The 20,320-nt window shown below is 41.4% G+C and overlaps 1 protein-coding gene across 1 annotated transcript; it reads left to right on the forward strand.

Moving 5' to 3' along the window:
• The first annotated feature begins 944 nt into the window (after positions 1-944).
• On the forward strand, positions 945-19,063 carry LOC140995183 (stereocilin). Its single transcript, XM_073465138.1, has 29 exons — positions 945-1,044; positions 1,143-2,270; positions 2,949-2,973; positions 3,058-3,616; positions 3,723-4,610; positions 4,719-4,781; positions 4,871-4,996; positions 5,711-5,877; positions 5,965-6,151; positions 6,824-6,939; positions 7,240-7,372; positions 7,500-7,682; positions 8,473-8,511; positions 8,592-8,768; positions 11,067-11,216; positions 12,606-12,664; positions 12,831-12,954; positions 13,089-13,171; positions 13,265-13,400; positions 13,885-14,087; positions 14,658-14,748; positions 14,862-15,033; positions 15,173-15,342; positions 15,893-16,048; positions 16,237-16,379; positions 16,905-17,053; positions 17,280-17,377; positions 18,545-18,692; positions 18,894-19,063. The coding sequence occupies exons 1-29, from the start codon at positions 945-947 to the stop codon at positions 18,980-18,982; spliced, it is 5,862 nt and encodes a 1,953-aa protein (XP_073321239.1). The 3' UTR covers positions 18,983-19,063.
• Positions 19,064-20,320: the final 1,257 nt, after the last annotated feature.

Here is a 20,320-nt window from a genome sequence, read left to right on the forward strand (position 1 = left end):
AGAGAATGGGATAGATATCCTGGGTGTGATTAACATGATCCAGATTTTCACCTTGTTTGAGCACCTAGTTGAGTGCTGTGTCCTTCCTGTGGCCTCTTGATGATCCAAAATACTGAACTAGGAACACACCATATAGCACATCCAAAAAGGATCGAGTACATACGAGTCTAACCATACTGCTCTCTCTCTTTTTTTTCTGTGCATTGTCATAGAAAAAAGCCCACAAACACAATGCAGCATCGCAGGATAGACTGAAATATGAAGCCAAGCATCAACTCTTAAGCCCCAGAGACAATAACACAGCTAAAAGCAAAGAGAGGGATAGAGGACACAGGTGGGAGGGGTGCAGGAGGAGAGAGTGAAAGGTAGAGAAAGTCGGAGTGATGGTGAAACAGAGAGTGGCACTCAGAAAGAGGTCAGCTCCGAGTGTGTTGACACGGCCAAGTTAGAGATGCTGGCAAAAACTTGAAGGGATACTTGAATAAATGGATTGTAACTGCTGGTGAGTTCTGAATTTTTGGTCCTTAAATTCTCATTACTGTTGGTAAACAAAAAATGCTTTAAACAGGATGTATCCTTTTTTATATTTGTAAAATTAATCTCTTTAAGAATCAGAAGTTTGTGTTTAACTGTGTATTTGAATATCTTTTCTCACAGTCATAACCTGTCTTTGGTCACACTTTCCAGCATCACATGTGGACCCAGTTTTCTTACAGTTTTTATAAGTTAAGTACATGATACTTGTTTCAGTGACCATGCAGTGAAAGTGGTAAGGTGATGTGGGAGCTAGTCATTAAGGTTTAATGCGCCCTCTCCGCCAAGATACTTTACTCCTTGAGTCCATCTCATCAATGAAAATTTAAAAAAAGCAGCATGTTTAAACACGAGGTGTTGTGAAATCAATAGGAAAAACAGGATGAGGACAAAGATGTGACTGGCATGAGATGAAGATGGCAGAGAAAGGGCCAGGGATGGTCACTCTTCGATTCACAAGCATCATACTTTGTACTGTTTTACTGGGACAAGGATCCCCAGAGAACACAGGTGAGTGCACCCCCAAAACATGTTGCTAAATACAATATTTGTGTGTTTATTAAAAACATATTTAATACATGATGCTGCCTCTAATGGGACTCTTTCAGGAGGTGGTAAAGAGGACAGCAGAAATGCCATTCTTAAGGAGATCATTTCAAAATGGAGTACAGGAAGTGGTTGGAGTCCTCAGAAAGCTCCTCCAGAAACAAACGAGGACCAGCCTGTGCACCCTTGGGTGAGGAATATCATGGGGAGCCTAAAAACACTTTTTCCAAACAAGAACCTGCCTTCTTTAAACAAGCCAATTGACAGGCACCGTCTGTCTGGCTTCCTCTACAACATCTCTCTGTACCTCCAAGAGATGGGTGCTGAGCTGGAGGAGGCACCAGCCGAGCCAGATGAGGATCATCTGTGGGAGAAGGTGCTGCATTTCTTTCTCCAGTCTGAAGGGAGTGCTGCGCTGAACCAGTGGAACGGCCGGGTGCCACCGCGACCCAGCGTCAGAGTGCAGGACTGGTTTTTGTCCCTGAGGGGCAGCCCTCACTGGGACTGGCTCCTGGGGCTGCTGCAGAGTCTGCTCAGTCTATCAGAGCGTCAGCCCAACAGGCCCCTCTTGACTTACTTGTCTCAGAACTGGAGGACAGTGAGCGCTGTGCTGGAAGCTTCGCTTCAGGCTCTGATCAGTGGGACTTATGGCCAGGCCAGCGCAGGCCTGCAGGGCTTTATCTGTGCTCTAAAGGGTCGTAGTGACTGTGCCTTCAATGTTAGCTGGCTTCAGCAGCTGCTGCGTTTCCTAGAAACCCGCAACTGGAAGCCTGTGGTCAGTTTACACCCAGCAGGGGAAGGTGCTGAACACAGTAAAGCCTCAAGTGCCTTTGGACGCTTTAAGCCCTTCAGCTTGCCTCCTGAGGCCTTAAGGCAGGATGGCTTTTTTGTAAATGCATCTATGGATGACATGATGGCGACAGAGGATGATCCAGACTTCATGCAAAGTTTACTCCTACAGGCGTTGTCACGCTCAGGCGGAGGAGAGCGAGGAGGCCACCTGGCACAGAAAAATCTAGCTCTGGTGCAGAGTTTAGATGGGCTGAGGAGGGGCCTCCTGCACAGGGTGGGTAGTTCTGTCTACGACAACCTGAGGAAAAAGGTGTCACGAGTAACCATGGCGCTGCTTGATGATGTCAGCACTCTGGTGGATGTGCCACAGCCCAACACTCAGGGCCGGTGCTCTGTTGGTGAGTATGTTGAGCAGTTAGCTTCACAGGATATTTGCACAATCAAAACAGCTATGAACTCTTTAACTTTGGACAGAAAGCTGACTTGAAAAGTGTTTAAGTTACATGCAGTCATACACACAAGCTGACTATATAATCGGTATATATTTAAGAAAGAGCAGCTTCCAGCCATAGTTCACGTGGCAGATGCTGCTGTGTGTAGATGCACTCTCACATTTGGATGCTTAGCTTCAGAAGATGACTCTGAGATAAGCAATGATATTATAAGTTTTAATACCTTATTCATTAAACAACATGCCAGTTCAAACATATTTTATGTAAAGAAGTAAATCATGCATTATTTAGATTGCATTTAATGTTATTCATCCAAGATAAACCCTTGTTAAGAGCCTCCTGAGCTTGGCCCTGGTTTCACCTGAAGGATCCAGGAGAGACAGTGACAGTGACTGCCACTGCTTTAAAATCTTTGTAATCATCCTGGTCGATGAAAGCATCTGTTGTTAGCCCGGCTAATCTCTTTATCCTCTCATTGATGTCAGTAACATTATATCTTGGGCATTGTTAGCTGAGCTGCACTGTTACATCAGGCACGTACTATAGGAGTCTCCACTTGCTTTTTCCACCACTCATACACTTTGATTTTCTGTTAATATTTGCTTTTTGTTTGTCTCTTTGAAGGCGACCTGAGACAACTGATCTTATGGTAAGATATTTTAGGAATATGACCACATGTTTGACAGTAAATTGTTCGCAAAAACAGAATTCTACCACTGTTCTGTCCGTGTAGGGGGATAAGAAATAACGTGACGTGGAACACTCAGGCTTTGGGCGTGATGTCCCAGGGTCTCCCGAGCTCACTCCCATTCCTGTCCTGCCCCTCCACTGAAGGAGATGAAGTGAGATCAAAAACAGCCCCCTCTTCAAGATCAACCTCCAAACAAAACCGCCTTCATGAACTCTCCACCGCACCTGGTCGCTCGCAGTTCAACCAGCCACAAACAGGGAAAACTAGAGAGAGCATCGACCTGCAGAAAGAGATGGAGTTCTCCACCTCAATAGAAATCCTAGAAGCAGCGTGTAACGAGTCGATCCCGGGCTTGACAGGCGTCTCCAACTTCACTGTGTTCCTCTACTGCAAACTGTTTGAAGGGGAGAACGGCTCAGTTGATCCCGCAGTGGCCCAGATGGGGCTCGACCTGCACGCCACGTGCTCGGATGCGGCTTGGTACCTGTCTGCTGCTGAGGAGGACTTCCTTTGGGTTCATGTCTGCAGTGAGTTCTTCGCCCATGAATTCAACAACACGGTGTGTGCCAACTCATCTTTCTGGCTGCAGAGAGCACATCAGGTAATGAATTGCTTGCAGTGTTTTCCGGGAACTTTTTGCTAAATGTCTGTGGCATCTGTTGGTCCCTTTACTTCATTTTAACTTGTCCTTACTTTACTATTTGCAGGCTGCCTTGACAAAGGACTACCATTTTTTTAACCAGACAAGCATAGACGAGCTGTGTGTGCAGCTGTCGGTCGAGCCGATAGGAAGTCCAGAACTTGACGAGAACTGTCTGGCCCAGTTGGGCAGCAGGTCTCTCAGTGCCCAGACCTTCAGACATTGCTTTCTACCCAACAACTCCGTCCTGATCTCAGCTTTGTGTGGGAGAGAGTCCCCAGACTCGCACCAGTCCTTGCCAGAGGGCAGCTGGGCCGCGGCTTACTGCTCCAAAATACCAAACCTCTCCCATGTTGACACCATTGAGGAGACTTGCCAGTACAAGGACTGGGCTGTGCATCATTTCACCAACTCCACTCTTTTGGAGCTCTGTGGGCAGACACATGGATTGAGAGAGTACATCTGTCTAAATGCCACACTCTACCATCGACTCCTGAGATCAATGCCTCAGTTTGCTGATTTCTGTGCTGATCTGCAGGCAGAGCTGGAGGGCAGGAAGTGTCTGCTGCAGAGGTTTTTTGACATGCTCCCAGCGCCGTATGAGTTTGACACCTCACAACTGTGTGTGGACCCGGCTCCGCTGCTGGTGGAAGTCGTACACAAGCTGAGTGTGTGTGAGGTGGAGGGAGGGGAGCGTGAAGGGTTTTTAGTGGCGCTGGGATATGTGTTGCGTGTCCTGGATTTCATGGTGGGCCTCTCTTCGGGATTGGACGAGGGGGAAAGAGAGGCGAGGCAAGGTTTGGGCCAGGCCATCCTCCTCTCCACTCTCCTCGACAACACCTCCTGGGCCGCACTGCAGCCAGAGGCCTCCATGAGCGTCCTTCACACTGTGGGAGTCTTCCTCCGCAGAGAGAGGAACGCCACCCTCAAAGAGGACCTGCTGAGTTGCTTCAGTGTAAGATGGCTGAGTGACACACACACACACACACACACACACACACACACACACACACACACACACACAGAATAGAGAGTGAATAACTTGTTTGTGCTGTTACACCAGCCTGTCTTGTGGGACCTCATCCAGCGGGACGACAACTCATCTGCTCTCAGGGTTCTGCTGCAGGTACCGGCCTGTGCAGCTACATTCACATTTCAATCTTTCAGATCAGCTCACTGAACTTTACACTGAGGGGAATCACTTTATCTCACCAGGAGTACCTCCAGATGCCAAGAGACAGCATTCGCACGCTTGTGATGTCTGCAGAAAAAGATGCTGTGAAGAGATTCCTCTCACATATGCATCAGAGTTGGGACCAGCTACATGTTGAAACCGACCAGGTTTGTTCTTAAAGGGACAGTTCACCCCCAAATCAAAAATACATATTTTAACTCTCACCTGTAGGGCTGCTTATCCATCTCAATTGTTTTGATGTGAGATGTGAGTTTTGGAGATATCAGCTGTGGAGATGTCTGAGACACTCGTGACAGTGCGGGATGTACACATTATTGGCTGTGCATTACATTACAAGCTGTGTGCTGCTATTTTAGAATTAATTAATGCCTTTCCTGTCGTATAGTGTAAGACTATCAAGCAGTGACGTTAGCTAGGAAGTGGTTTAATGCTAACATTAGCTGCTGTCTAACAGAAGCTAATGGTTGTCCCTCGAGATCTTTACTATCCTCTTATCAGTTGCTTATTAATGGGGAAGTGGTGAAATAATATCATTTTGTAAGATTACCTACATTTATATGACTTGCAACATACAAAACAGCGGCATCATCCCAGCATTCAAGCTTCCCACACCGAACGTGACATCAAGTTAAAATGGCCGCTGCGTGAATATGGTCTATAAGTGACACTTTTTATGAAGCACATTTTGCAGGTATAAGATCTTTTTACAATGTACTGTGCCTCTATGCCTATAGTTCTGTTCACACTCTCCTGTGCTGTCTCTATTTTACTTGAATCTATGTCACGGCCCATGCATAGTTAAAGAGGGCCAGACTGAATACACATCAGTTTCTGTCCTGCTCTATTGTTTTCTCTGTCAGGCCTCTCAAAAAGAGCTGCAGGCCATGGAAACAATGACCGCTGCTTTCATCCATAAGTTCCCCCGAGTGACCCCAGAACTGTTCGTCGACCTGTCTCAGTTCATTCCCTTCATGTCGGTCTCTGACATCATGAGCTTCCCAGCCTCCCTGATAGTCAACGACAGCGTGTGAGTTACTGACCTACGAAATGATCGTGTTAAGTTTAATATACAGTAACTTTTCCTGACGGTAACAGCATCTGTGTTGCTCTCCAGGTTGACAGCAATTCGTGATCACAGCTCAGGCATGAAGTCCCTGCAGAAAAAGGCCTTTGTAAAACGACTCCTGCAGTCGAGTGTGCTGGGTGATGTCCCTACGTGGCCACCGTACTTTCTCAGTTCCATCCTCCCACTTCTACCTTACCTCCCAGTTAGTCATTTTCAGCAGCTGACATCACAGCAGGTAAGAGGCCGATCTGCTAATTTTGAAAGACATAACATAATTGCATTATCGCTTTCACAGATGTTAGTCATCACAGACATGATCAGGTGATTATTCAGGCCATGGATTGGGGATATTACATATGTACAGATGACAAATTAAGGGAAAAACCTAAATACATGAGTTGGGATACTTCCATGCGAGTCGTAAATACCACAGGAAGGTTTTATGGCCTTCACAGTCATCAGATCTCATTTCAGTTAAGGCCTTATAGGAGATTTAGGTGCTCCTCCACCACCACCACCGTGGCTGGAGGCATTATGTTTCGGAGTTGTCTGTCCATCTGTCCATCCCAGTCTTGTAAACCCGATATCTTAAGAAAGCCTTGAAGGAATTTCTTCAAATTGGGAAGAAAGCAACAACTTGAACTCAAGGATGAACTGATTCGAATTTGGTGGTCAAAGGTCAAAGGTCACTGTGACCTCACATAACATGTTCTGTGAACATAACTCAAGAATCAATATGCTAATTATGACAAAATTTCACACAAATGTCTATGGTCCGGGTCCACATAGCATTTTTTTCTGAGTAAACTCCAACCACTGGTCTTAATTCTAATTTCCTTTAATTTGTCACTAATCTGTGATTTTTGTTTTTAGCTTGTTTCAACTTTTAATCTGTTGTCTTCATTAGCTCACTCCCCTGATAGAGTTTCTAGGCAACGGCAGTCTGGATGGTGTCCGGGGGCGCCACGTGCTCCGGACCCTCTTCAACAAGAAGAAGAACCTGACCAGTGATAACATTCTGAGGTGGGACCGAGATACCTTCAGTTAATGTTCATGTTTGTCTGTCTTTATTAAGAGTTATCCAACATTGTTCACATACAGAGCTCCTGCGTTCACTGCTGCTTTGCGTTCGGTACTATGAACAAGTTTAATCAACTGAGAGCATACTTGACAAAGCTGTTCCTGTCCTGACGACATGACCTCTTAGGGAGTTTAGTTATTGATATACAAGATTGTGACTGATTGGCATTGACAAGTTAGATCATAGTTTGTTTATGTATTGATTTGTGTGGTTTTATATAGGAAATAAAATTGTGTTTGCAGGTTAGGAGTCCTTACATGTTACCTGGATCCAGTGGACCTGGGTTCATTTCTTCAGGACTCAGCTGCGTCTTTAGCTCTCTGGCAGCAGCTGGCTCAGTGCATGTCCAAGGGCTTCATCAGTGACAGTGGCAGGGTAAGCACTACTTGTTCAGTAAATCTTCTTTAAACCACTGACATCCTCATCATTTTTTCTGTCTGTGTTTGTTTGAGCTCTGCCCGCAATGTTTGACTAACTGGGCCGATTTGTGTCTGATGGACAGTTGTCCTCTTGGTTGATACCAGCCGTTCAGAAGCTGAATGTCAGCAGCATGGATCCTTCAGACCTGTCTGCCTTCACTGGTCTGTTACCTCAGTTAGGAGCGTCCTTCCTGCTGTCACTCCCCTCACAAAAACTCCTGGAAATCCTGTCACAACCAGGGTTACACAGATATTCTCCAGCCCAGGTCAGCAGGGAATTTATTTGTTACCTCTTGGGCGCAGTTGTTAAATGTTCTCCAGCATTTTGTAGAAAGTTATCTCGGCAAAACTTCATTTTCCAGGTCCTCAAATTTCATGGTAAGCAAGTGGTATTTACCAAGGAACATATTTGAAATTTCTTTGAAATTGTTGCCAATTTACCACAATAACTACCTGAAAATCAAAAAAAAAAAAAAAAAAGTGCATTGTTGTAATTTAGCTGCAACAACTTACAATAATTTACTGGTCTGCTGAGGAGAAGTTAGACAGAAACTAGCTGGAGGTTTTCTGAAAATGTATGAAATTAATTACCAGCTATTTATGAACTGCTTGTTGGAAAATAGCAAAATATTATTAAATCATGTTGGGGTCATTTTAGATCAGTTTTCAGGTAATTATAATGGCAATTAGGGGGTAATTTAAAAAAAGTCAAATATGTTACTTGGTAATTACCACCTACTTACCATGAAATTGTGAACCTGTTCAAATGAAGTGCTTTTTAATGAAAGTTTCCAAATTTGGTTGGAAAAAAGCCAAGGCAATCATAAATGTTTTCAGTAAGAAGTAATCATGATGCATTTTTCACAACCTGCAATATGTACTGCAGGGTTTTTTGTCATAACTGTAGATCTACAATTTATTAGCTACCAAATTTCTCAAGAAAAAAAGAGGCTGAACACTGATTAAACATGTGACCTTCACCCCAGATATCAAACTGTCTTAAAATGCCAACACTTGTGTATTTTCGTACGCCCACTCGCAATTTTTTCTCCTCAGGCTTTTCAAATGCTCTCCAAGATATCAAAGGACACCACTGTAAGTAGACATTTTCAAAATATTTTTGCTGAGTTCCAGCCAGCTGCACTTTCACCACCGTGCTTCTCTCTCCCTGCCAGCTCACCATGGAAAAACTGTGCAGACTGAAGCCATTACACTCTGGTCTCTCCCCCGCTGTGCTCAGAGACCTCCAGTGGCCTGAGATCACTGAAGCTGCCCACTGCCAGTGCTGGAGAACGCTGCTAACTGAGCTGAAGCCCGGCCATAGAGCCATGTTATACAATGCAATGCAGGAGGTGATGGTACTATCATCTAACTTTTCTTATCTGTTCATCCCTCCTCATACCCTGCTTTCACTCACCATTTTGAGAAAATGGTTTTGGCAGCTGAAATGATTCGACACCATCCAGAAGCCTCAAACTTACTGGAAAATATCTCATTAAAACAAAAAACTGCAGCATAGCATGCAGAGTAACATTTATCTCAGGTTTCCTGACAGTGTTCATTTGATCCACATGTTTGAACCTACCTTGTGTTTTCTAAAGGGCCCTATAAAGGAAAAGTTCACCCCAAAATCTTAAATACGAGTGCTACTTATCCATCTTGACTGTTTTAGTGTGAGTTGCAGAATTTTGGAGATAACAGCTGTCGAGATGTCTGCTGCCTTCTTTTGAATTATAATGGAGTTAGATGGCACTCAGCTTATCAAGCTGTAGGGGTCAGAAAGATAAGCTATATTTAAAAAACTCAACAGCAGTGTCTCTTTACAGAAGTCATGACCGGTTATTAAATATAATCCACAGACCTTGCTGTGAGCAGTTTCATATTAGGTACTATTTTATTTCTTTTCATCTACTTATGGATGAGGAGGCTAAGTACATTATGCTAACTAAGCTACAGCTCAGCCATACTTGCCAACCCTCCCGATTTTCCCGGGAGAGACTCCTGTTTTACTTTGCCCTCTCCCATTTTCCTCCCAGGGTCACAATTCTCCCGCATCTCTGGCAATTTTTCACCCTTCTTTTCCCCGTTTAGTTATCATAACCAGTTTCTGGCCGATACAGTGTGTACTCTGCTGTACTGTTGCGCCTCGTCCTCCTCTGTGAGTAAGAGATGGACAGAGAAATGGAGAAGAGACAGATTGTTTAAACAAATTTTAGATGCCCTGGAGAGAAGAATTCCCGTTTCTTACATAAAGTTTTAAAGGAAAGAGGCTGTAAAATCTACGTCAGTTCCCATCAAGAGGCTGACTAACACGGGACAGTGGCGTGCTTGGACTCTGGAAAGGGAAAGGACAAAAAAGGAATGAATGAATGAAAAGTGATAAAATATGACTTTATGCCACAGATTTACGCAAGTTTACGCTAGAGGGAAAGTTGATCTGTATTTTGGGGGGGAATTAAAAGTAAAATTTTAATTATTTGACATAAAGTGCTGTTGCATTTATTTTGTTATTTTCATTCTTTTAATGTCACCAGAAAGCAGGAAACACAGTCCTTGAATCTCACATTTTTTGTAGGTTGGACCCCAAAACCCCAGTTTGGTTTCAAAATCCTCCCTATTTTTGAGAGCCCAAAGGTTAACAAGTATGAGCTCAGCCGAGGATGCCACTGACCCTGTTCACACGGCGGCCATTTTCCTCTGACGTTGTACTCAAGGTGGGGAGCTTGAATGCTGGATAATGTTATGCTGCTCTGTCATAGGTTGCAGGTTGTATAATCTGACATATTGTTATCATTTCATCATCTACCAGTTGATTAGCAACTGAAAAGTTATCGGACAATGAAAATCTGTAGGGACATCAGGCCATATTTTGAGGTGAAACAGCATATTGGATAACCCATAAGCTAATGTTAGCATTCAACCACTTCCTAGCTAGCATTACCGTTTGATTACATTCAACGTTTCACATCCAGGCAACAATTAATGTATCCAAAATATGTGTTGATATTTTAGAACTACTTTACGCCTATTTCCTATCCTATTTAAGCTAATGGGTCATTGAAAAATTGCCTGCTGTCCCTCCGGATTTTCACCACCCATTGTCTTTTCAGTTGCTGATCAATTGGGAAGCTGTGAAATAATAATTATTTGTCAGATTCCCTGCGTTTAGGTTACACAGCTTGCAATTTGGAACACAGCAGTACAACATTAGAGCTTCCCACCCTGAGCGTAATGTTTCCTGAGGGGAAAATTGCCGCTGTGTGACTATGGTCGAGGGATACGAGTACCATCTCCTTTCATTATAATGGAAGAGAAGGCAGACATCTCTATGTAAGATATACAAAACACTGCAACTGAGACCAAAACAACAGCTCTTAACCAGCCCTGACCGGCCTTCTGCTCCTTAGCAACAGTTTAAATTTAACATTAACTCAACGTCAAACACATGAACCCACGAGTTCATCACAAGTTTATCGGAGAACAAGATGTCTTTATACATATCCAAGCAACATTATGACCATCATATGATATCTGGATCGACAGTTACAAAGCATATGCAGTACAGTAGAAATACAGACTGAGTAGATGATAAGGTTTAACAGTTCCCCTTCACAACTGACAGTGTTGTTGTTGTTGTTTTATGTCGACAGGCTCTACACAGAGACTCTCAGAACAGCACTCAGCAGCTAAACTGTCTGCTACCATTTGTCCCTCTGAGGGAGCTGAAAGAAACCTTAAATGGAGAAGCAATCCTAAGAGACATCAGCCTGTACAGAAACGTACTCTGGTCGTCACAGCAGGTGCACATTTTACTTTGATCCACCTTTGTGTGCTGTTTGAAGCTGCATTGATATGACAACAATGGGTGGAGGTTCTCTGACTAAAGGAGAAAATGTTACCAGCTTCAGTTTTCAGTCCCATTAATCCGTAACTCATTGGATATGCTTCAGGTGAGCCTTTCAGGATATTAATACTCCATAAGCATCAGCCGCCATCAAGCTAATTAGTTTGGATGTAGTACAATGGTGTGGAGGAGTGTAGCTTAAATTAATAATGGCTACCTTAAAGGGATTTTGTCACAGCCAAGAGTGTATTTCATCTTCTGTTCTCGGCCTAACAAGACCTGAGTCATATCAATAAAGATTGCCCTATTCAGTTAGTGGCTGCACTAAAATATATTGTGACAGTGAATATTAAACCTAAAATATTATATTTAAATAACCCTGAAGTTAAATGTTTCACTACCCCACGTTATGTGTGTGATTAAACATTTATAACAGTCCTTTTATTGTCAGATTGTAATTACTGGTAATTAAACTATAAATCCACCTGTCTGTACACTCAAAAAAATGATTTGGCTGAAACAGTGACTCATAACATTTACATTTTCAACCAAATTTTATTACATAAGGGTCATTCCATGCCAACTCACCCAAAATCCAGAGCTTTTCCCAGTTCATGTCATGGACTTCCTCGAAAAAATGTATGTTGAAACTCCTACATCCTATAGCTGTACTCAAAATTATTTTTAAGTTAAGAATTTTAAGTTTGGCCCTCTGAGCTAACTCTCAGCATTTTTGTGTACGTGTTTTCGAATCCTCTGCAATCACACATTTTTTATTGGACTGGGTTGAAACATCCAAGAGACCCTGAGGAAACTTGGCAGCATGTATTCATTTAAATAGTTGCTGCTGAATGGTTACAGATACCAAATTAATTAACATTTTTTACCAGAACTAAACATTCTGTCATTTTCCAAAATTCATGTCTGCACTAGTTTTTACTTTCTCGCAACCAAAATTTGGTTCTGTGTAGTATTAATGCACTTCTATCACATCTAAGAGTTCAGTTATAGGATTTTACAAGGTCCCATGAAGTTTCAACATTAATCCTTTCAAGGAAATAAACTGGGAGGCCCTAGGTACGTTGGTATAGAAGGCCCTAGAAGTTTAGTAAAAAGTGTCAGATTAAATACAGTTTTTTTCTATCATGTTGAGACAATGTGAAGGAGTTAAATAACTTTGTTTGATTAAATTAAATGAATGCAGACTTAATGCAGACTTGCATGCATAATACTGATCCATTGGTCTTTCATCATAACCGTAATTTAATTTAGCTCCTTTGATTTAAATGTTATCTGTTCAAAGGTAAAATGTTGATTCTGACACCCCATTTTTTCACGTGGACAGGCTCAGCTTTTGTTCAAAAAGATCCAGGAATTTAAAAACATCACCAACAAGATGGCGAGGTAAGTTGGATGGATTATAGCAGAACATTCAGATCTCCAAGTCCAATCATTACCTCATTTAGCCTCCAAACTGAATTAAACATTCAAAACAAACAGATCCAGTCATTGTCAGGTCAGATAGTCACTCAATAAACAATTTAAATAATGGCCACTCTGTTTCTTGGAGGGATCTGGGTCATATTGCAGGTGGAATGAGCTGTGACTTTCTGAGGCTTTGGAGCAACGATACTGATTTTGCGGAGCTGCTTCAGTTTGTTAGTGAGCTGCCTGGAGGCGTGAGACCTGCTCTGGTGAGCAACACACAGCACACCTCAATGTCTTTATCACAGCCTCTGATACAAAAGTCATTAGTTTGTTGATGAAAACAAATTAAAAGTCACATTTGAGTCTAACAAGTTCAGATGTGTTTTGGCTGTGTTACCAGCGAAAATGTATCGTGGACGAACTGAGGAAACAACCTGAACCCGACCTCAGTGCTTTGAGCTCTGGCTTTGCTGCAACATTACCGTAAATATCTCCTAATTAAACATTTGTGTTGCTCTTTACAAAAATATTTCACAGTTTATCTGAAGATGATTTACACCTCGTCTTCTTTTCCAGTGTGACGATGATAGAGAACCTCTCGAATGTTTCCTTCAGAGCCGTGCTGGAACACATTCAGGCACACTTTGCTGATTTCCTCAGGCTGCCACATTACAAGCAGACGAATTTAGCAGAGAAAGCCGTTACTGAGCTGGTAAAACACCAGCATGAGCTATACAAATACTGCATTTGCTGCGTATCCTTACATGATGTGCATGAGAAGACACATTGTTATATGTAATTTGCATGTCATTTATAAACATCATTAACTAATTAAACAGAAATCTGAAATTAATGTCTTGGTATTTAATATGATAAAATGGCACCATGAGCATAAACTGGAACTCAGAGATGCTGTTTGTGGTTGAATGAAATCAGTGATGATTGGCTCGGGTTACTGATGGTGAGTCATGTATTTGATTTGTATCAACATATAAATGGGGCAGAAAGAGCAAACTCCATTTGTTGATTCAGGCCTCTCAAGCAAGCATGAACACACACAAAAAGAAAGAAACAGATAGAAGAAGACATTCAGGCGCAACCTGCCTCATCTTTCAACAGCTTTTCACATGAGTGAAGTCATATTGGTGTGAAATCCCTCTAATCCAGGCTCACTGACTGTATGTGGTGCTCTACAGGGCTCTTCTCCGGCTGAGGGGGAGATTGATGGCACCGCTCTGGACGTCCTGGGGCCTTTACTGCCTTTCTTGGACCGGGACAGCTTGGCTCTGGTGGACAGAGGAGCTCTGGCTCTGCGGCTGGAGGAGATGAGGGGTTTCTGCATTCCCAGAGAGGCTCTGAGAGACATTAGTGCCCTCCTCACTCAGAAAGACTTGCTCGGGTAAAGCTACACATCTGCTGGAGAAAACACCACGTCTTAATAATATGTAAACAAGTTAATTTAAAACACTGTATTAGTTACACACATACAAGCGAAAACGCCTGAAAAGGTGAATTAAGTAGAACCGCCACCTCAAATTCATACACTAAACAAATAGGGGGCAGCATATTACCAGAGTAACCACTGACTGCTGCTACCCATAGCTGCTGTTAGCTAGTTAGCTCAGTTAGCTGTACAGCTAGCGGTCTGGACTAGGAGTTTGGAGAACCAGTTGGTGTTTGCACCACTAGCATAGGAGCTTTAGAACCAGGATGGGCCGGGGCTAGCTGGTTAGCATGAATATAAGCTGACCTGTACATTTTAATTTCTTATGGGAAGTATTTATTTAGAGAGTTATTTAAATTAAAATACGTTCCACACATTAGAGTAATACACTAGAAGTAATATGGAATAGTTTGTTGTTTCTGAAATACATAAAATGCCTGATAGTAGATTCCAGCATTGTTCTGGCAATAAGACGTGGATTACATAAAACAGCAGTAATAAGACGATATGTGTTGTTCTTGCCAGGGAGCCATCCAAATGGCAAGTTGGGGATGTGGAACATTTGGGCAGGCTGGTGTTTTCTCTCTCGACAAAGCAGATTAACTCCATCCCACTGGTAAGCACCCAAAAGCATCCACCCGTGCAAGTAATTCATTTCACTGCACTTGAACTGGCTTTCTTAGACATACCCTGACAAGTATGAATATATAATATGTTTCCTCTGTGCAGATGGTGTTGAATAAAGACACAGTGGAGCAGGTCCTAGTGGGTCAAAGTCGCTGGGAGGACAGTGTGATGGGTGGGGTCTGTGTTACTCGGTGTATGGACCAGCATCGCCACAGACAGCAGACTCAGAGTCTCATTCGAGGGATTGTCAAAGCACGGAGCAGGAGGGCAAAAGGTTCAATAAATATTTCCTCGACTGCTGTTGTTGTACTGTGTCTAATACTGTGGCGGATGCATTTTATCTATAAGAAAAATCTGTCACTATGAATTGTGAAAATGTTTCTGTGTACGTTTTTATTTGTCTGTTGGAGCAGTGCCAGTTCCAAGCTGTGCCGATGTCAGAGGGACATTTCCCTCAGCTTGGACGTCCACTCAGCTCAGCCGAATGTCACAGGAAGATTTGAAACAGTGTGTAGAAGTTTTTGCTCAAGATGCCTCAATGAGCTCTGAGCAGCGCCGAGCAGTGTGGGTGAAACTCAGGCAGGTTAGTAACAATATCATCTAGGGCTGAGCAAGTACCTGTCTGAAACGAGTATCTGGTTCAAATAATGTAACTTTTACAAGTATCATCAGAGTAAAATGTGTCAATATCCATACTTGTGATGAAGGGAAATCCTTATCGGGTAGCAGAGAGAAGTATAAAATGTGTTCGGTTCTCTTACTCTTATGATCAAAAGCACTGATCTGAGGCTGTTATGTTCATCATTGTCTGATAAATAATAAATATAGCAACTTCTAATCAACCATAGCAATTTTTCAGATTTAAATGAATAAGTTACATAAGTTAGTTGGTTGAACAGATAGAGATAAAGGTGTGCTCGCTCATCCCTAATATCATCCCTTTAGATTCCTTACAGTCTGACTTGTGGTGCAGCAGTTCCCAGTTATTATCTTATCTAAACATCAGAACACAATTATTGAACAGGAATTCACGTCTCCAACCCTGACAGACAAGGACAGCTGAGTAAGCATGAGTAGCATTCTAATATCAACATGATCTGTGATTCGAACATTTTCTGCTTCTTTCGATCCAGTCCTTCAGTCCGATGAGAGAGCTGAGAGCAGATCAGGTGCTGGCTCTGGGCTCAGTAGTGACTGAGATGGGAGAAAGAGAGCTTTACGATGCCAATCTCACTGATCTGGGTTTATTGGCACATCTGGGGACACTGACAGAGTGGAGCCCTAAAAAGGTGAACGTTTGAAATTTTCATTCTGATGCAATGTGTGTTTTTTCTTGCATTTATTCAAATAACATTTGATCATTCTGGGTAGAGTACAGGGACTACAACTATCATTGCGTTATGCAATCTTGTGTGGTATAATGATAATTAAAGTGAATCTTGAGGTTTGACTGTGTGTTTAATATTCCTTGTTTCAGATGAGAGCAGTGATTACAGGTGTGATGCGGAAACGCAAACTGAAAGTGGAGCAGCTATCCACCGTTGATCTGGCAACATTTGGCCATCTGATCTGTGGCCTGTATCCCTCAGAGATCAAAAGACTGAGCCCATACAACCTCAGGTCAGCCAAATACCTCATGTGTATTTATACAGCTTCTTCTTCTAGAACAACAACTCTTAACAATGGTTGTAAAAGCTACAAAAATGGCTGTTAGAAGTAATAAAGAAGGTGCACACTCGCCAATTTAATAAGTGTGTCTTCTAAGCAACATTAGAGAACCAACAATGTTCCAGACACAACAAAATGTCAGATAAATGGCATCAAAACAAAGACCAACATTAACAAATATTAGTACTCCAAAGGGGTCAACAAATACTGCTAGTTTGCATACAAGGTAGTAAGCAATTTGTGCACTACTTAGCAGTAATTAGCAACAGTAAACGTCATGATGAATCTGTCCGCCGCGTAACAGAATGACTTTCTTGTGGTTTCAGTGAGTCATTAATTGATTTCACATTCACTCGCTAACAGATGCTAACTAACAGAAGGCTGGTGCACATTTCTCAGCAGCACACAACATCATGAAAACATTTTGCTTAGCCTCAGAGGAGGATAAAGTCCTGAATACTTTCCCTCTAACTGCAGTATGGCTGTGTCATTCCTGCGGGAGACATCCCTGCCTTGCACAGAACAGCAGATGGAGGCGTTGACAAGCCGTTTGTCCAGACCTGAGGCCTTTGGTCCAGTCAGTGCTTGGGGACCAGAAGTTTTCACAGAAATTGGGACATTGGCAGGTACAGTTGAACATAATATCCCTGGGGGTAAAAACTTGTGATCAAATGTTTTTGAGTTGTTTTTTCAAAGAGGAAGGAAGCTTAGAGGAGGAAATGACAGTTCTTAGATAGATAGGTACAATTAAAAATATCCCTGAGGGTATAAAAGTTTAGGAAAACTTTTTCCTGTGATTTGATACGAGAAACATTAATTATCTGACAACAGTTTGTTTGTGTCTCTGTCTAGTGGGCATGGAGGATATGGTGCTGTCGGCTCTGGTACAAGAACAAATGGAAGGAATCACCCCTGAAGCCATCGTCCTAATGAACCCAAAGAAGATGGCAGTGAGTTTCACCAATGATTTTAGGGCCATTTAATCAGGTCAACCTACAGGACAATGTTTACCTTTGGAATAGATCTGTACGTATCACCAATAGCAAATTTGGTTCAATTGTTAAATTTTTAGCAATTATAACAATTACAGTATTTTAAAGTATAACAGATAGGAATCAGTGAAGCCATTTTCCTAGATGACATTTTGACATGCCAAATCAGGAAAAGCACAGGTGCTAACAATAAATGAATAACAGCTGGATTCCATTTAGCTGCTTTAGTTTCAGGGTCCTTGTATAGTGCATGTTAGTTCACTGTCACACTGTCATGGCTCTCCGGGACACTTGAATACAACAGAGCTATTGTTAATGTACGATATGTTAAAGATACTTTATGTAACATTTCTGCCTTTAAAGGTACGAAAAAGATGAAACCTTTGTTATATATTTTGGTGAGTTGTGTGCTGACATTATCCTGAAGTTTTCCAATAACTTTTAAACCCAGAGAGATTCTAATTCTATTCAAGGGAACGGTCCATTTCACTTGGCTTTTATAACTCCCTGGGAAACATGAACATTTCTGCCTGAGTCACATCAGATGAGTTTTCATTGGCAGTGTTGGTTGTTTATGAATGAAGATAACAACTCCCATGATGCCACACTACTTCATGACATCATCAAACTACATCTTTTGTTTTCATTGTTTTAACTAAGAGACCAACAGTGACAAAAATTGCATACTGTGCGTTTAATATCACCTGTACTTTTTTTTATGATGAGCAGTGAAAAAGTGAAAAGGCCTATATAGATTATGAACATGTATTTTAGTACATGTTTTTTTTAAATCAGAAAATTATTTTTTAATCAACTTTATGATTTTGATTTTCTTTTCTTTTTTTTCTGATATAAAAAAACAAACCATAAATCAAGTCTTTATTTATTCATTTTTTTAATTTATTTTTTTTAATCAAGTCTAGTCTTTATTTATATACAGCTGCAGTAAGGGACATGTAGAATATATGATTTGATTTAGAAAGGAGGATATGGACACTATACCCTACATATTGTACAGGTATATGTGCTGTGTGGTTTGATCAGAAAAATTTTAAAATAATTCTTCTCACAGAGTGCTTCCTCTCAGTGTCCTGTAGGTCTGAGTTAGAATTTGTGTCTTGACAGGTGGTGTTTAGTGCGGTTCAGTTGTCGTGGTTGAGTGCGGAGCAGGCGTGGGCTGTCACCACGGAGCAGTGGGCAGAGCTGGACACTGAGCAGAGACACGCTGTTGGACTCGCTCGATACGAAGGCGACATCCTGCTTGAGCAGAGAGGTGAGTCTTAAAAAAAATGAAGGTGATAAAATCTTCTTTTTAACAACCTCCTGTATAATAAGTCTGTTGTTTTTATTTTATTTCACTTGGGGAAGAGTTTGTCATCACATATACTTATTATGATAACACTTGTTTCCATCAAACACCATGATGTTGTATTCATAAGGTAATTATAGATGTTCTGTTTGTCTGCTTCCACAGGGAGAAACTCGTCTCCAGTGGCCCTGAACACAGACAGCTTCACTGTACACTCACTGGCTCTGTGCCTCTTGTTATGGCTAATAATTTAAAATGCTGGATAAAAATTAATTGTCCATTGACCTCCCTTGGTATCATCATATTTGTACTTCAAATAAATATTTTGAAATGTTCTGTTTTCCTCTGTGTGTTGGTCCTTTAATTTATGCTGCCCTTGATTGTGCTCCACTGCACACGTTTCACATTTATGTGAGCTATAAGCTTGATGGAATACAAATAAGTATATGTAATTGCACTATGAATAATAATCTTTTACTAGAAAAATAAGAGGGAGCAATGTGATAATTCATGTTTATTTGACAAAAGAAAGGGCTTTACAAACTTTACAGGATGTGTGATCACTCAAACACACTTGATATTATATTTTATGGAATCAAATAAAATTTAAAATATCTTGAACCATTTCCCTTGCGGTTTAAAAGACCGTTGAAATCTTTCCCCCATTTATTTATAACTTCTATTGACTCAGTAACCTGCCTCCTTCAGGCCCGGGGACCTCCATGGGAACCTTCTTTTGCCTACAAGGACCTAGTTTGCTAACTTCATTCTAGAAATGCTGCAGAATTGATGTATGAATGCTTTCACAGCACAAGAACTATTCTCTCTGGTGGAGACTTTTATACTTCCTGTATGTATTTTTTCCCCCTGAATATAAATCAATATTATTGAAACTTCTCTTAGAAATACTATAGTACTATAATATATTTAAGAGTAGAAAACTGACATAACAATTATGATACAATATTTTCTGTTTATTTGTTAACATAAGTGATACCAATAATATTGATTATTGCCTGCTTTGCTATATCAGTAAGTCTGAGAGTTCACTTATGCTGCTCCTTCCTGCAGGTGTTTTCCATTTCTTTAATTTGGTGCTGCATTCCAGGTGAGAATAAAATACAACAATTACAGTCAACCTGTCAAATGGTATTACTGAACTGGTATACTACATACCGGAACTGGTATATCCTACAGTAGTAGGGTTGCAGGGGCATACCAGTGTCAAGGTATACAGTGGTATAAAAACTGAAGGTTATTATACTACATACATTTGCATATCTTTATTGAATACTGCTGTATTATTGTTTTTTTGTCAAGAAATTCAAGTTTCTATCAGTTTTCATGTCTGTCAGGACAGAATATTTTGTAAAATTATCCAAAAAATTGTGATATTTTCTAAGACAATTACCTTATTGTGAAAATCTCATACTGTTGCAGTCATACTACATATTAAAACACTTTCAGCAAAACAACAAATGACCCAGCTATTCAGTAGTAGTACTAGTGAAGATACAACTTCAGTGCACCAAAGAATCAATTGGCACACTAAGATTTCAAAAAACAATTTATATCATACTTACATATATTAT

This window comes from Pagrus major, chromosome 4 (genome assembly GCF_040436345.1).
Source record: "Pagrus major chromosome 4, Pma_NU_1.0".
In the NCBI taxonomy this organism is placed as follows: Eukaryota; Metazoa; Chordata; class Actinopteri; order Spariformes; family Sparidae; genus Pagrus; species Pagrus major.

Bases quoted from the DNA above. Each gene is read 5' to 3' on its own strand.
- LOC140995183 (XM_073465138.1), top strand. From the start codon at position 945: ATGAAGATGGCAGAGAAAGGGCCAGGGATGGTCACTCTTCGATTCACA. The intron at 6,152-6,823 runs GTAAGAGGCCGA...TGTCTTCATTAG, and splicing joins AGCAGCTGACATCACAGCAG to CTCACTCCCCTGATAGAGTT. The intron at 6,940-7,239 runs GTGGGACCGAGA...TTGTGTTTGCAG, and splicing joins ACCAGTGATAACATTCTGAG to GTTAGGAGTCCTTACATGTT.